General features: G+C 32.8%; 1 protein-coding gene across 4 annotated transcripts in view; it reads right to left on the bottom strand.

Moving 5' to 3' along the window:
- The window catches only part of KCNT2 (potassium sodium-activated channel subfamily T member 2), a 351736-nt gene that overhangs the window by 135700 nt on the left and 197782 nt on the right, over positions 1 to 18254 (bottom strand). For all 4 annotated transcript variants that reach the window (XM_059146350.1, XM_059146351.1, XM_059146352.1 and 1 more), the window contains exon 13: positions 15422 to 15530. In XM_059146350.1, the coding sequence (XP_059002333.1) occupies positions 15422 to 15530 (109 nt within the window). The remainder of the gene's footprint in view (positions 1 to 15421; positions 15531 to 18254) is intronic.

Genomic DNA, 18254 nt, shown 5'->3' with positions numbered 1-18254 from the left:
GAATACAGATAAGCCTGGAAGCATCTGGGATGATGTCGAAGTGCAGGTATATCCATTACATGGTTCTTTCACTCTAAATCTCCGGGAATTCTTGTCAAATTGGAAAATGGATCTTCTGAATCAAGCATTCTATGAAGTTTAAAATATAGTTTCTTAGCACTTGTAAAAATGTCTGATAAAGTAGGAAAATGTAAGTGTTGTCCTGTGCTCAATTTAAAGGGTCATGAGATTTGGAGTCACAAGAGATGGATGAGTCAGAATCCCATGTGTTTAAGCAGGAGTCTTTAGGCAACTATGCTTAGTATCGTATTAGACAAATACATTTAGTCATTTACTTCTGTCTTATAACAATACAAACTTCAGGTTGAAATAACACAGGGCAGCATGCAGTAAACTATAGTCTCATACCAAGTAAATAGTTTCGTTTTATAAAAATAAATAAGTGGAAATAGAGCTTATATGACTGCACACCTTCCCCTTACCAATAAGGGAGGATGCTACAATTTACCTGATCCTTCCAGACACATGACAACTCACAGCCATATTTATAGCTGTTATGTGTATTCTGTGACAGTTGTTTTTTTGGGAGTGTCATTACTCTGGACAAAATTGCAAAGGAAGTTCTCACATTATCACTTATAGTAGACATTTAGTACATACTTATTAGCAACTGCTTGCCTTTTGACAGTCTCCCATAACTAAACCTTTCCCTTTCCTTCCAAAATGATTTTACTAAATGAAAAATGATAGATGATAGATACATAGGTAGACAGACAGATAGATGCTACTCTCAACTAGATGGTCATCTAACAATCTGAACAAAGTAAAAATACAAAAGAAGACTGAAATTTCAGTTTTACCAGGAGACATATGCAACTTAAAAGGAATTCCTCAATGCAAAGGGAGTTTGATTTAATGGGTAATTGAGCCAAATGTTAGGTCTAAATGAGTCCTTGCCCACTTGGGTGTTCTTCTTCTTCAGCTCCTACAATTCTTCAACATAATGTTCATACTAACAGATTCCAAGAAATAACGTAAGTTGGGCATTTCAGTCATTCACGCTTCACCCACTCTTTTTTGACCTTAACGGATAATTCTAGGGGTTCCTACAAATTCCGTCTTACAGAAAGTAACTTTTGGAAAAGTAAACTGATTTGAAGTATTAAGAGATGAATCCATGAACAATCTAGAGGCAAAAAGCACAAAGGTACAAAAAATAGACAAAATTTTTGTTAGTTAAAAGCACCATAAATGCAATCCAAAGACAACTTGCAAACTGAAAAAAAAAATGCAATTTTTAAAATGCCAAAACGTTCATAATTTTAGAATATGAGAAATCTCTATAATTCACTAAGAGAAAAATAGTCATCTCTGTAGAAAATAAGAGTACAGGGATGTATTTTATATATGAATGAATAGAGAAGTTAAATGGGCAATAGATACATGAAAATGTGCAACTCTTTTAGAAATCAAAAACTGAAAATCAAAATAAATTAAACTATTAGACAATACCACATATCTCTTAGCAGCACACATTTTAGAGACAGAGAACATGGATTAAATACCTAGTGCAGCATCATCAACATTTCACTTAATATCTTTGTGTCTCCATTTCCTTATTTGTAAAATGAGAATATTGTTGACTCTTGAACAACACAGGGGTTAGGAGAACCAACCTTATGCATAGATGGCAAATCCACATAGAACTTTTGACTGCCCTAAAACTTAGCTATCAATTATCTATCATTAACTAGAAGCATTGCCAAAAGCATAAACCGTGGATTAACACATATATTGTATATTATATGTACTATATACTGTGTTTTTACAACAAAATAAGCTAAAGAAAAGAAAATGATAAGAAAAAATACAATTAGAGTGCTGTACTGTATTTATTGGGGAAATATGCACATATAAGCAGACTCCTGTAGTTCAAATGCATGTTGGTCAAGAGTCAACCATAATGAAATCTATCTATGGTAGCAAGTGTCCTGGAGTAATAATGGCTCTCGTATCCTGGTATTCACAGAACAGGGCTGATCTGTGTAACCAATAGGATATTGTGGAAGTTTCAGGGTGGGACGGTGAGGGTTATGTCACAAAAGACATTATGGTTTCTGCCTTGCTCTCTTATAGGTCAATGTTTTCTGGAGGAAGCCAGCAGCTGCATCATAAGAACACTCAAGTAGCCGTAAGGAAAAGTCCAAGAGGTAAAGAACTGAAGCCTCCTGCAATGGCCAGCACTATCTTGCCAACCATGGGAGTCAAGAATGAACCACACCAGAAGCAGATCTTCCTGCCCAAGTCAAGCTCTCATGTAACAGTAGTCCCCGCTGATGCCTTCACTGCAACACTGACCATTAGTCCTCTTACATTCCTCATCCACAGAAACTGTGAGATAATAAATGTGTTATTTACACCAAAAAGCTTTGGGATTGGTACGGTTACACAGCATTAGATAACTAACACATGACTTTACAAGGTGGTGATGAAAATTAATTCAGTTAATCTACAAAAAGTGCTTTGGAACGGTAGTCCAGGGCACCTGAGGGGCTCAATTAAGCATCTGACTCTTGATTTTGGCTCAGGTTGTGATTTTAGGGTCATGAGATCAGGCATGGAGCCTACTAAAGAGTCTTTCTTTCCCTTTCTTAAAAAAACAAAAAACAAAGCAAAGCAAAACAAAACAAAAAAATTATTCCTTACACATAATAATCACTATATAAATGCTGTCTGCCACTATCAGTATAATACTACTAATAATGTTCTTAATATTATTTTTCATTTGCCCAAGGGGCAAGAGTTAAAGGAATATTGCCCACTTTTGCAAAAGTAAGTTATACATTTCTGAAGAGCAAATTAGCATTGTGTATTAAAAATCAGAGAAGACCCCATACTATTTAACCTAGAAGTTACACTAGGTAATCATCTGAAGTTTATCACACAAGTTCAAGAAAACCTCTTTTATGATATTGAGTATGTATATATGTACATAGGTATGTATGTAAGTACGTATTTATTTTAGTACGTATTTATTTAGTCCTGGACAAGACTGAGTCGTAGTAAGCTGAAAAACAGAGAATGTTGAATACACACAATCCACAGAGGAATGGATTTCCTCAAAATTATTAATCTACAATTTCAAGATGTTACAAATTTCTTTTCCTTATTTTCAAACACATACACTTCCAAAATTTGTTGGAAATAACATCTCAGCTCTTTACATTCACCTTGGTGATTTTTTAAAAATGGTTATCACTTTTTAAATTTGCCTTATTTTTCACTCATCATTGGAAGCTGAGTTAACATTCAAGAAGGAAATAGCTACTGATTTATCTTCAGTTTTAGTTTGTATAAATATAAGGATACAAAATAGCTAATGGCTTAAATGAGAACTTGGCACGAATGAAACTGTTATATTAAAATATTAAATGGCATTTGTCACGGGTTATAAAATATAACAATATGCTAATTGCACAATTTCATAAATTCACATACATTATCTTTTACCACCCTAATGAAATTTCAGCTCCTACAAATTATTATAGTCTGTATAAACATAACCCCCAGTCATAATTAAGTGAATAACACACTCCGTCCTTACATATTACCATTCACAAATGTTTTTAAGGCATTAATTATACTTGATAAATTGGGCCTTGTGGGATAAAATGTAAAAATGTAAAATCTATAAATAAATTTAAAAACAACTATTATCAGCAAAACCACCTTCTAGCTAGTATAATGCTTCTATATACAAATGAAATATAATTCATTATATGTGAACTATATTAATAAAATTGTTATCCTACTTTAAGGAATTGCATATCTTATTCCATTTATACTGACCTTCATTTTAATATAATTTCTAATAAGGACTATGGTTGGATAATACATATACACCTCACATCTACATATCTCATATATCTATTCTCATATTGCTAGACATTTTGCTTCTTTCTACATTTATTCTTATAATAAATAAAACTGAAATAAAGGTCCTTTTTTTTTTTTAAAGATTTTATTTATTTATTTGAAGAGAGATTACAAGTAGAGAGGCAGGTGGAGAGAGAGGAGGAAGCAGGTCCCCTGCTGAGCAGAGAGCCCAATGAGAGACTCGATCCCAGAACCCTGAGATCATGACCTAAGCAGAAGGCAGAGGCTTAACCCACTGAGCCACCCAGGCACCCCATAGAGGTCCTTTATTTAAATGTTGTGTGTAGGGCGCCTGGGTGGCTCAGTGGGTTAAGCCGCTGCCTTCAGCTCAGGTCATGATCTCAGGGTCCTGGGATCAAGTTCCACATCTGGCTCTCTGCTCAGCAGGGAGCCTGCTTCCCTTCCTCTCTCTCTGCCTGCCTCTCTGCCTACTTGTGATCTCTCTCTGTCAAATAAATAAATAGAAATCTTTTTTAAAAAATTTAAAAAAATTTAAATGTTTGTGTAGCTCATAATATTTCTTCATGAAACCTTCATGTAATTGTGTAAACAGATGTTAGTGACTACGTGACTAATGAAGGAGACAGATAAGGGACTAACACAGTAGGAAAAAACTGGGTTTTCCCTACACATGAAGAAAAACTACAGATTTTTCTTCCCTTTTCACTATTTCATATATTGTCACATATTTTAATTTTACTGCATTATAGTATTACTTTTGAACATTGTTACTGGATCTTTTAAGTTTTTATATACTATAGTTTTTATATACTATAAGTTTTTATAAGTTTTATAAGTATATAAGTTTTTATATACTATAGTCTGCATACTTTTAGTAATAAGATACTGTGAGTCGAGCTCTGTGCTTATCATTGGATACAAAGCATTTAAGAAATTCATATTCTAGGGGTGCCTGCCTGGCTCAGTCAATGGAGCATGTGACACTTGATTTTGGAGCTGTACGTTCCAGCCCCATGTTGGGTGTAGAGATTACTCAAAAACAAAACCTAAAAAAAAAAAAAAAAAGAAAGAAAGAAAAGCAAAAAGAGAAGCTTCTGTTCTAGAATTAAACATCTAAGCAACTCAAGTCATTAGTAAGCTACTATAATACAATTTCTATTAAATGGGAAGATATACAAAAAAGAGATTAAGTGGCAAAAAGAAAATAAAATGATTTTTCACTTTCTTTGATTCCCACAATCAATTGATTATTAGGTCTACAGAATAGATCTGAAATGATTCATGAATCTGCTCTCACTCTCCACATCCATCATCTGGCTCAATCCCTCAGTCGGTCTCACTTGGACATCCTAATAGCTCGGTAAACAATCACTCCTGTGAGGCTCTTTGTGTCATCTCCACTGTACTCCATGGTTCCCCTGGAGCTACTTTATGATCTGGTTAAAACATTATACCTTTACCTCTAACTGTCATCAGTCACTCCCTACTTCTCCAGCAACATTCCTATTCATTAGTAAAGCTTAATTCACAGTCTCTTTCACACATTTGTGTGTGCACAGTATGTTCTCATGCAGTCTGTCTTGAGGCAATATTAAATAAACATCCCAGGATAATATTAAAGTGTTGGGATATTTTACTATCCTCGTATTAGGATCTCATTCCTCATTTTAAGAGACTTTTCAATACAAAAGTAATTACTTCAGGAATAAAGATGTTATATTAAGTCATGAAAACTTTACCTACATAGGTCTGTCAGATTGACTAAATTCATCAGTCAAAATCTGATGAAACTAGTACATAATTAGAATCTTGAGTTTTGGTATATATGGAGGGTGATAGGGTAGGGGAGGAAGATCATAAGGTCACAGCTTAAGCTCTATGTGGCTAAAACAGGCTCTGTTCGAGTGGGTGCAGAATGTAAAAGTACACTGGCTCACTGGTTTAAAAAAGGGTGACGTAGGGGAACCTGGGTGGCTCCGTTGTTAAGGGTCTCCCTTTAGATCAGGTCATGATCCCAGGGTCCTGGGATCAAGCCCCATACCGGGCTCCCCGCTCAGTAGCAGAGCCTGCTTGTCCCTCTCCCTGCTCGTACTCTCTCACTCTCTTTGAAATAAATAAACCTTAAAAAAAAGGGGGGAGGTGAGGTAAAGAAAATAAAATCTGCAACTGGAACAGACAGCTAGTCCATCTTTTTTTTTTTTTTAATCATTATACCACTAGTACCTAGACTAACAAATTGTTCACAGTAGGACTCAATAAAATGTTTTGAATGAGTAAATGAGAGTGAAAGAGGATATAACTGTTCTTCTTTATTAATCATTGTTATCAAGAAACTACTTCAGAGATGGAAAATCATCGATCTGAGTTATAATAGAATATGCCTGGCACTTTCCAAACATTGAAGGAATATGCTACTCTGGTTTTCAGCATCACGCAATTGAGTCTTGGAGAAAAACAAGACTATAAGAAAATTAATGGAGAAAAATATAAAGATGCTTTGAGTTAATTCAATTTTAAGTGGTCCACAAGAAAATGGCTTGAAATACTAATGTTCAATGGCAATGTCATCAAGTGTCAAAGAGAACAAACAAGAAAGCTGGTTTGGCTCTTCAATAGACCCACATATTAAAATTTTAATATCTACAAAAAAAGTAAAACAAATAAGTTATTGATTTTTTTTTGCTAGGAGGAATGAAGGACAAGATAATATTTCACTTAAAAAATAATTCACATCAATGTTAATTTTTTACTTTTGATTAAATGGATATACTTATATAAGAAATTAACATCCTGGGAAGCTGTGTGATGCGAAGGGTATATGGGAAGGCTCATTCCTGTCGATACTAATCTTCTATCTAAAAAAAATGAAAAAGCAAGTGCAATGAAAAATGAGATATTATTTTTTTTGTTTTTTATTTTTTAAAGCTTTTATTTATTTATTTGAGAGAGAGAGAGTAAAAGAGAAAGAGAGAAGAGCACAAGCAAGGGGAGGGCCAGAGGGAATGGGACAAGCATTGCTGAGTGGGGAGCCTAACTGGGGGCTCCATCTCAGGACCCTGAGATCATGACCTAAGCAGACGGCAGACACTAACCAGACAGAGCCACCCAAACACCTCCAAATACTGATTTAATACTGAATTGTAAAAATGCAATTATAAAAGACATCTTGGGGATGACTGCCAACATTTAAATACAAATGACACATGAAAATATCTGACCCTCTTAGGCATGAAAATGTTATGCTGGGTATTAGTAGAATGTCATTCCTCGGAAAAGCACACTGAAGTTAAAATGTGTGTGTACATGTGTGTGCATGTGCACACGTGTGTGTGTGTGTGTGTGTGTGTGTGTGTGTGTGTGTGAAGAGAAGATTAAGCAAATGTGGGAAACTGCTAATTGCTGAATGTAAATGAAGGGAATACAAGTTTTCATTGTATAATTTTTAAGCTGCATGTTTGATTTTTTTATAAAGTAAAAAGTAGCGGAGAAAGAAAAAATTTTAAGACTCTTTAAATTTTGCTGGTCTTGAACATGGTCTTAGGTTAAGTGGCTTCTGTTGATCTCTGCAATAACATAAACATCAAAGAGAATATTTTTATCCAAAAATGGAGAATTTTCAAAGTTGGGGTATTTCATCTTTTGAAATTGTAGGAATTCAAAGCATTATGTTCTTAAGTAGGTTGTAAGAATGAAATTTAAACTGATATCTACGTGGGTGTTTATGGGAAATGAAGAAATTATTCAGCAGGAAAAACTCACACCTTACCACTTGGTGAAAGTCAAGCATTGCACATACGTATGTTATTTAGAAACAGCTAACATAATTTCCAATATTTATATTACTTGGAAATATTTTCCACTCTTGTCTAGAAAAAAAGTGAAGCATTGGGATGTCTTGTGTTTCAGCAAAATGAGACAAGGCCTTCATTTTTAGTCACATCATTTCCCCAAGATTCGTGTGTGTGCGTGCATATTCACAGATGAACACGTGTGTGTATTTTAAACAATATTTTTAAATAATGGTAGTCACAACTACCTACAATAGGAAATATATTTGTACAGTATTATCAATGATATTGTAAAAAATACTCTTGTCTATACGCTAATTTGTATTGCAATTGAAATCTTCTTAATTTTTTTTTTTTAATTCCCAGAACTGCTACTGCTCTAGTATAATGAATCATTCTTCTAGGCATGTTTTAGTTGTGAAGTAGAGAAAATTTCATTCAGTCAACACTTTACTATTGAGGTATGATTCTTCCTTTCATTCATGAACGTTAATTCAAAATCTGTTACTTATGAAATACCATAGTCAAAGCATGGACAATAAAATTTATAGAAAACTCACAATTTACAAAGAGATTTTTAAAGTCTTTACTCTGACTTTTACATTTTCTACTCAGACAAATTTATTTATAAATTGATATTTAACATTCTTCCCTACCACGTGTGGGTGAAAATTTAACAATTTGATTTTTATGTCTTTGTACATCTGTTCAAATGAGATAGAAAATTTTCAAGGACCCAGTATGTTGAAAAAAAATTAGTTGACAAATAAAATGCAATTGAATATGCACCCACAGATGATATAACCCTTTTTCTGGGAGGTAAAGATAGAGTGGCAACCTAAATTTAGCAATCGGTTTACTCATATAACCGGGATTCATCTCCCACTGATTTTCTGAGTAATTTCGTCTGACAAGGAGACAAACAGCAACTTCTTTTAGATTCAACTAATTGGAGAGCTCAGTTTATTCTTTAAGTTCATTCAAGGTTTTTCAATAAAAGAGTTCCTAATAAAGTACATTTTTCCTTATGTTTCTTTTGTTTTAGTGTTTTCTTTTTTTTTTTTTTTTTTTTTTTTTTTTTTTTTTATTTTTAATTTTTTATTTTTTATAAACATATATTTTTATCCCCAGGGGTACAGGTCTGTGAATCACCAGGTTTACACACTTCACAGCACTCACTTAGTGTTTTCTTTTTTAATGATTTCTGGAATATAGAGTTAAGAAAGAGATAAGGATTTGGTTTTATTTTGATTAAAATTTAGTCTATAGAAACACGTCTGAGCTGGACTATTATAATATTTTGCTTTTTTCATCCTGGTTTTGCCACTAAGAGGAGAATATTTGTGAAGGGCTCAACAATGTGGAACCCTTTTTTTTTTCTAGGTGATTTCTGTTCAGATATATGACCTTGGAGAGACTTTACTAGAATTGCTAGTCCCACAAGAGGCTGTCAGAGAATACAAGATGTTACAAAACCACATTTTTATATTAGTCACAGCTATGGAACACTGCCATTACTTCTTCCTATGTTTCAGTACCAACTGCCACTTCTTAAAAAAGAATTGTATTGATAAAAAATATTTCTCACTGGAAAAGAGATTTAACACAACCAAAGCTATAGTACCATTTGACTTTTGTTCTACAGAGGTTGACAAAAAAATAATCCACAAGAGAGGATCTTTTAAAAATAATGATACGGTGAAAGAATGCTGGCATTAATGTACTGGAAAGAGGAAACTATTGAATTCAAGCTGCCATGGAAGGCACGAAGATATAGCAGCCTACTATAAGATGTAGCAGCCTACTATAGCACACAAATGGTAACCACTACTGCAAATGTGCTGGGGAACATGAAGACCAGCAGTAGGTTTATGGGCAGAACTCATGGATACCCAGGAAAGAAGACAAGGGGAGTGTTTTGACACAGCCCTGATCATGGGATAAACCTGGGTTGTGTCAGTGAGTAAACCTGGGATTCTCGAGGAGTCTAACCTATAGCACTTGATGGACTGCATGCAAAGGATCAAAGAATGATTCATGGATTTTGGCTTGAGTTCTAAGTAGATGGTGTTGAGAAGTATGGGATAGAAACAGATTTAAAGTCAGGGAAAATCAATATATACTTCCAGATATCTTAATTTTGAGACAGCTGTTAGAAACCTAATAAGAGATACTGACTATAGAGTTAGAGATACAAGACTGAACCTCAGAGTGAATACTGAGGGAGAGATTTAATTTTGGAAATCATAGAAATAAATGAGGTTCCCTAAGGAAAAATTATGTAGGGAATACTGTAGAAAATCTTATTTAAATAATATGGCAATTTTATATCTAGCTTTCCACTGCTTACTCCTTTTATCTATTTTTGTAGTCTTAATGCACTCCTTAGGATTTCCAGGAAAGCACTGAGTTAAAGTGGTTTTGGTAAGCATCCCTGTTTGTACCTAACCTTAAAGGCAGACTTTCAATAGGTGGTCATTAAATATTCTTTTTTTACCTCTAGGTTACTGTGCAGATGATTTTCGTTAGGCTAAGGTATATTTTCTCCGTAGCTTTCTAACACTTTTGCTTTTTTTCTTTTTCTTTTTTTTCAGATTGTAAATGGGATACTAAATTCTCTCTCAAAAGATTTTTTTGTTTCCATTAAATTTTATTTTTTTTTGACATGATGATCTATTTCTGGAATAACTTCAATTGGTGATGATATATTATTTTTTAAAATACATTACTTTGATAATTTTGCCAATGTATTTTAGATAATTTTTCAACTATGTTAATCAATTAAATTGGTTTCTAATCATTTCTCATGTTATCCTTAATAAGTTTTGTATCATGGCTAGGTCAGCCTCATAAAATGAGTTGGGAAAAGATCTTTCTTTTTCTACTCTCTGGAAGATATGTGCAAACTGAGAGCTATGTGTTTTTTGAATGTCTATAATAAGCTGTAAGACATCATGAAAAATGCTCAATCACTTTTCCTGGAAATAAAGGTAATATAGATTTAGAAAGATGAGAAATAGGTACTCAAGATTCATGAAAATCCTCAATTTGATAGGTACCAGTTACTGGTGGCTGATGTTCTTTTGAGTATTTTTTTAATTATAATAACGCTAAGAGATAGTTACTCTTATTATTCACACTTTATATATCAAAGAACTCAAGCTGAGAGAAATTAAGAAGCCCGAGGTCATGTAGTTACTATACAGTAGAATTGAAATTTGACTGAGGATAGTTTCATTCCAGGATTTGTGCTATCGAACTCTTTACTTTGACAAATTTATCATAAAAAGGAAAATCGCTGAAAGTAAAATTTCTATGAGCCAGTTTGAGTTTATTTTCTTCTTAGGAAATCTGTGGTGATTAAAATGATCAAATTATCTATGAAGTATATTTTTATGTTATTGAATCTCTGTAAGACTTGTAGTGGTTTACATTCACAAATTCTGTATCATAGCCATTATGCTACCGAATATATTTCCTATCTCCAGACTTACTATTTTTATTTTTCTCTCTCAGTAAAATAGGTTAAGAACATATCTTTTCTGCTGCTGAAATCATGCCCATAAAGACATCTCTCCTATAACTCTCATCAAAGTGTAGAAGACTATTTTAATCAATAATATAATAATTCATTCAAATGATATTGCAACAACTCAACAGTTTAATGAGTATAGTCATTTTGTTCAGAAGAAAAGGATCCATATATGATATGACTGATAAATGTGCATAAAGTACTAGCTGCTAGATCACTATATTATTTTTACTTTTTAATTTTTATATACTCATAACTCAAATTTTGAAGTTTCTTCTTTTCATCTTTTAAAACCATGGATTTATTTTTTAAAAAAATATAAATTATAGACATGGTAGTAGTTCTACAATTTAGCATGTATGAAGAGGTTATTTAAATAAACAGAAATAAAATGATCTCATTTTATATCCTGTATAATTGGAATTGTACTATTTAATACTCACAAGAATGCAAAGACAAAAATATTGTGAATATTATCAAATGAATGTTGGTTTAAGATTAAAGCAATTATTATTTTGTTACAAATGATATTAGATATCTATTGCCAAGTAATAGATAACTACAAACAAAACTCATTAACTTTGAGCAACCAATACTTTTATTTCTCAAAATTCTGTAGGTCAGCATGACTCTCTGGGTTGACTGTGGGTAAGTTAGGAGCTAGAGAGGTGGGGAGCCTGGGATGGATAAGCGTCACTTCCCATGTGATTTTCCATCCTTAGGGAGGCTAAGCTGGGATTCTTTTTTTTTTTTTTTCTTATGATTTTACTTATTTATTTGAGGGATAGAACCAACAGTGGGGAAGGGCAAATGGAGAGAGACAGAAAGAAAGAGAAAGAGAGAGAGAAGCAGACGCCTTACTAAGCAGGAAGCCCAACCTATGCCTCAATCCCAGGACACATTCTGGTCACAGTCACAAAACCAGCCTGTATTCAAGGAGTAGAGAACTAAATTTCACCTCTTCATGGAATAAACTGCAAGATCCCATCAACACCGGACAGACACAGGGAACATGGTTCATTGAAGACCATTATCTTAACAATCTACCATACAAACTAAATGCCAGCTTGATATACTGTCTTTAGAAAGGTAAAGTCTCTAATCTTTTAACCTCAGGCTGAGATGTGAAATATATTATATTGGTTTAAGAGTCTCATAGATCACTACAAACTATTTTATGACATTTTAATGAAAGTAGGATGCTTTTACTTTTCATAATATTAAAAAAAGAGTTCTTCTGAGATGTTGTAATCTCAACCTAAATGAAGACAGATGTCATTAAAAGGAATTTCAGCAGGTGTCATAAATAAGAAATATTGTGACAAATTATCAGGATAGAACTTTTAACTATCACATTCATTTCAATGAACTTATCAAAATAATGGCAAGATAAGAATATGAAAGAGAATTAATGTAAATAGTCTTTGTAATTTTTTATTTGTAAAGGCGGAATATTCCCGTGAATTTGATCTATCTGTTGTAAACCTATCTAGGGATAGGGAAAAGAATTAAATCTATTATGAATCTTAGTTATAACACATTAAAAATTATAATTTGTCTTCCCAAACTACATATTGTTTTAGGATCCACATCTGATATCCATTTATTGATCACCTAATATGTTTCAGATATTATTTCCTTACTGATAATCTTAACCAATGAAATAGAGACCTCATACATACAATAACATAAATTAACAGAAGAGAAAAATAGGGTTCAGAATACTAACTTGGCTATCTAAATCTTAAGTGATGGCACTCAAATTTAAATTCACATTTTTAGGACTTATGTCATTGCTGCCTTCCTTAAAATAATTTCATGTTAAGTCATTATCAGGCATGATAAAAATTTTACAATAATATTCCTTTTGGGAGTGCCTGGGTGGCTCAGGGGGTTAAGCCTCTGCCTTCGGCTCAGGTCATAATCTTGGGGTCCTGGGATCAAGCCCCACATCGGGCTATTGGCTTGGCGGGGAGCCCACTTTCCCTTTCTTTCTGCCTGCCTCTCTGCCTACTTGTGATCTCACTCTCTGTCAAATAAATAAATAAAAATCTTTAAAAAATATTCCTTTTACTAGATAATAATAAAAAGAAGGCAGCTTAGTTGCAAAGGTCTTTTAGATAAACAATTGGCATTTCTTGAAAGCTAATTACATATGTAACAGGTAGTAGATGTAGAATTTACATGTATTTTCCATTAAATTTCACAAAGCCACTTACAAAGGAGGTGTTCTTATTTTTAATTTTCAGTTTAGGGAACAGGTTTTTTTTTTTAAAAAAACAAAACAAAATCATAGCCCCATCATCACAAATCATTTAAATTAGTATTTGTACTTAAAACAAACGTTCAAACAGATACTAAAATGCAGCCACAGTTAAGAGCCATTGCTTTGTTTGCCATACATTTTTAGTAAACTGATGTCATTAAAATCAAGAGTAAAAGATAAAAAACAGCAAACTAAATTGCAACAATTTCATGGTTTTCTTGGTATTTAGAAATTTCTTAGTGTTTATAAAATTAAAGTTTAAAAAATAAATAAATAAATAAATAAATAAATATCACATATGAATAGGTAAGCATTTTAAGATATATAAACACAGATGAAGAAATACATTTGTTAACACATAGTTAAAGGAGGGGAACCCTCCTACACTGTTGGTGGGAATGCAAGCTGGTGCAGCCACTCTGGAAAACAGCATGGAGGTTCCTCAAAATGTTGAAAATAGAACTGCCCTATGACCCAGCAATTGCACTATTGGGTATTTACCCTAAAGATACAAATGTAGTGATCCAAAGGGACACATGCACCCGAATGTTTATAGCAGCAATGTCCACAATAGCCAAACTATGGAAAGAACCTAGATGTCCATCAACAGATGAATGGATCAAGAAGATGTGGTATATATACACAATGGAATACTATGCAGCCATCAAAAGAAATGAAATCTTGCCATTTGCAACAACATGGATGGAACTAGAGCGTATCATGCTTAGCGAAATAAGTCAAGCAGAGAAAGACAACTATCATATGATCTCCCTGATATGAGGAAGTGGTGATGCAACATGGAGGCTTAAGTGGGTAGAAGAAGAATAAATGAAACAAGATGGGATTGGGAGGGAGACAAACCATAAGTGACTCTTAATCTCACAAAACAAACTGAGGGTTGCCGGGGGGAGGGGGTTTGGGAGAAGGGGGTGGGATTATGGACATTGGGGAGGGTATGTGATTTGGTGAGTGCTATGAAGTGTGTAAACCTGGTGATTCACAGACCTGTACCCCTGGGGATAAAAATATATGTTTATAAAAAATAAAAAATTAAAAAAAAAAAATTAAAAAAAATAAAAAAAAAATAAAAAAAAAATGATTTGCATTTTAATGATGTTTGCAACTTTAAATTATTAGGGTGAACTACAAAAAAAAAAAACAAACAAGGATGTCATTTTTTTCAATGTACATAAGCTATTTCCTGGATCAAAATTAGTTCCTATGGAAACATTTAAGAAAAAAATAAAGTATGATCTTACTGTTCAATTTCTTAACAGTTTAAAGTATATGAAATGACAGTTTAAAGTATATGAAACAAAATCATATGAAATGACTTTAAAAAACTCACATGTATGTTTTTCTTGAAATGTTTTCAAAATCTATATTATCTCCAAATAAATCTTCAAATAAATTTATTATCTCCAAATAAATATATTTTAATACACTTGAATATATTTTAACATTACAATATATTTTAATTTTACTCTAATGCATGCTAAGCTTACAAATGTATTAAGTAATCTATAACAGAGCACCACCTATCCATAACAAAGATAGGTAGATATTATTTATAACAAAGCACTACCTATTTATGTGTAAACATAGTATAAATTAATGGCTGCAACATTCAAGACCTGCGTCTATGTTATGGATAAAACTGTAAGTGCTAATCTATTTATAGTCTTACCAAGGTGTCCAGTAAATTCAATTGATTAAATCACCAAATTATAAAAGAAGAAAAAATTTTCACTCCCAAAACATTACCTGGACATTTTTAAAGTAAATGAATTCTCTCTTAACAAGTAGATGACAAAAAGAAATCCTTCTATTCTATGCAATCATGAATATATATATTAAGTTGCCACTAATTTCAGAGACATAACTCTTACTATCATAGTTGGAGGAAATTCAAAGTATCTCATTTGAGACTAAACTTACCAGCAAATTTGATATGGAATTTATTTTCAGGCTTTAATATCTGGACATACAAAGGACAATTTGGAGCAAAATCTTTTACAGCCCATGCTCTCAAAATTGTTTGGTGGTCCTGAAATGATAAATATCAAAAGATCATGAAATAAATTGAAAAATTTGTAATATATAAAGTAAAAGTCTTCAATTGGTGTGTTAAATTAAATGGTCACATCCACAGTTTAACATTAAACATACAAAATAACGAATTGCAAGGACTTATTTTTAAAGATTCTTATTATTTCTATAAAGAAGAGTAACAATACCTAATTCAATCAGTGTTAATTACCAGCTCTTAGAAAATTAGCAGAGATTAGGAGGAAAATTTCTTGACAAACTTAAAAGTAATTTTCTTAGAAATAATTGAGGGGCAGAGGCTTCAGAAATACAATACAACTAATAGTCTGTTAACAGTTTCCATGGAAAAAAATGCAAATTTATAACAATTTTAACATGCTTAGGAAGCTTGGCAAAAGGAGAATGATTACAGTGACCATGCATGTAAAAACACACCATTCTATTTATTTATTTATTTTTGTATAGCAGTAAAAGGATCTTTGACTCTATGAGTGTGTGTGTGTGTGTGTGTGTGTGTGTGTGTTAGAAGAGATCAGTAACTTTCAGATACAAAAAAAAAAAGTTTTAAAAAAGCTTCTAGGACTGAGAAAAGGAATAAAAAAAGATGCTTAACATTAATGTTACACAAACTGTGACCCCATAAATTATTATTTAATTAACTAAGTATATCAAAGCAAATTATCTGAGAAATGTATCAGTTAGCCAATATATTTTGAAAAAGAAAACAAAATCCTGTTCAAGGGTACGCTGTCCATATGGTAGTCATTAGCCACACGGGGCTGTCTAAATTTAAATTAACTAAAGTTAAGAATTCCATTTCCCTATCAGATGATCCACATTTCCAGTGCTCAAAGCTGTCTGTGGCTAATTCAAAACTATATGGGACACTGCAGATTTAAGCATCTGCATCATCACAGAAAGTTCTATTTGACAATGTTAGGGAAAGAAAAGGATAAGTAAAAATACAAGTAGATATGAGAGATTGTTTACAGAAATGCAGAAAGAAGCTGCTGTCAGTGGTTGGTATGAAAGTTGATGAAGTGTACTCAGAATTCCTTAACTAGATAAGTGGACAATGTGTGTCTTGCAGGGAAAGTCTCAAAGCATGACGATGAACCTGATACACTGAGACAGTTAATTTTATGTGTCAACTTGGCTGGGCCATGAGGTGCCCAGGTATTTGGTTAAACATTATTCTGGATGAGTAGGAAATCCCAGAAAAGGGAGGGGCGGAGAAGAGAAGTCACAAATTCTGCATATAAATTTATATGACATCAGCAAACCTCTAAACCACGCATGCCTGGGACAGAATAAGAGCAATCTCAAGGGAGATTTGAATCACTGCCAACTATGAGGGTGATAGAGTTTGCATTCTAGTGAACTAAATTAACTGCTTGCCAAAATAAGAATGTCAACACTCTTTGGAGAAACACAGGAAATACACAAGCTTCACAACATAATATAATAACCAGAATACATTGCAAAATTATTCAGTATATGAAGTGCCAGAAAAATGTGACCTAATTGTTAATTTCATGGGGAAAAAAAACAAAGTCCAATAAACATTAGCCTTTAGATGATCTAGATGTTTGAATTATCAGACTAGGGCTTTAAAAAAGTGAATAAAAGTATCATCACTGAGGTAAAGCAAATATGGTCAAAATAAATAGAAAAAAACTCAGTAAAGGAATGGGGTATATTTTTAAAATTAAACAAAAAGCTCAAATATCAGCAAAACATATTCACTGGATGGTCTGTGAAGTAGAATGGGGATGACATAGGAGTCAGTGAACTTGACCATAGATCAACAGAATTTATTGAATTTGAAAAACAAAGAGAAGAGGGATGGAAAAGGAACAGAGTTCAGGGACTTGTGCAACGATGTAAAAATGTCTTATATAATGTAATTGGATTTCCAGGAAGAACACAAAAGAGAAAATAGAATAGAAAATGATTTGAAGAAATAGTGGCTGGAAACTTACCAATTTTGTTAAAGGCATAATTTTCCATATTCAAGGAGCTCAGAGAATCCCAAATCACATAAACAAAAAAAATTTACCACACCCAAGCATTCTGTAGTCTAATTATTGAAAGCCAATGGTAAATATAATATTTTGAAAGCAGCCAAAGAAAAACAGTTGTATGGCCAAGAATTCTCATCAGAAACCATGGAAACCAGGGGACAGTGAAACAATATCCTAAACTCCAGAATGAAGAGGGGGAAAAAAAACTATTAAGTCATCATTTCATAGAGAAAAATCCTTCAAAGAGATGAAATACAGGACTTTTTCAATTATTGCTTAAAAACGTGTTGTCATCAGCATCATACTATAAGAAAATTATAAGAAATGTCCTTATGCTAAAGGGATATGATACCAGAGGCAAAGTTAGAACTTCAGATATCAAAGAAGAGTATCAAAAATGAGTAATATCTGAGAGAACAAAGATACATTTTTTCTTTAAAAATATATATACCTTTACAAAGAAAACTTTATAGTATCATCTTGTAGAATTTGATATGTATAAAAATAATAGTAGAATAAGTACAAAGTTTCTAACCTCAATAAATTCTGCAATTGTAAAAAATAAGTAAATTGTGCAATATTAACATGAAGCAGACTGTGAAGAGTTAAGCCTGTGTAGGGTAGTCCCTAGAGTAGTCACTAAAAAAATTTCAAAAGATAATTTCTAAAAAGCCAATAGGCATATTAAACTTGAATTC

The sequence above is a fragment of the Mustela lutreola genome, chromosome 14 (genome assembly GCF_030435805.1).
Source record: "Mustela lutreola isolate mMusLut2 chromosome 14, mMusLut2.pri, whole genome shotgun sequence".
In the NCBI taxonomy this organism is placed as follows: domain Eukaryota; kingdom Metazoa; phylum Chordata; class Mammalia; order Carnivora; family Mustelidae; genus Mustela; species Mustela lutreola.
Note: the sequence above shows the minus strand (reverse complement) of the source record. Positions and strands in the feature narration are given on the sequence as shown.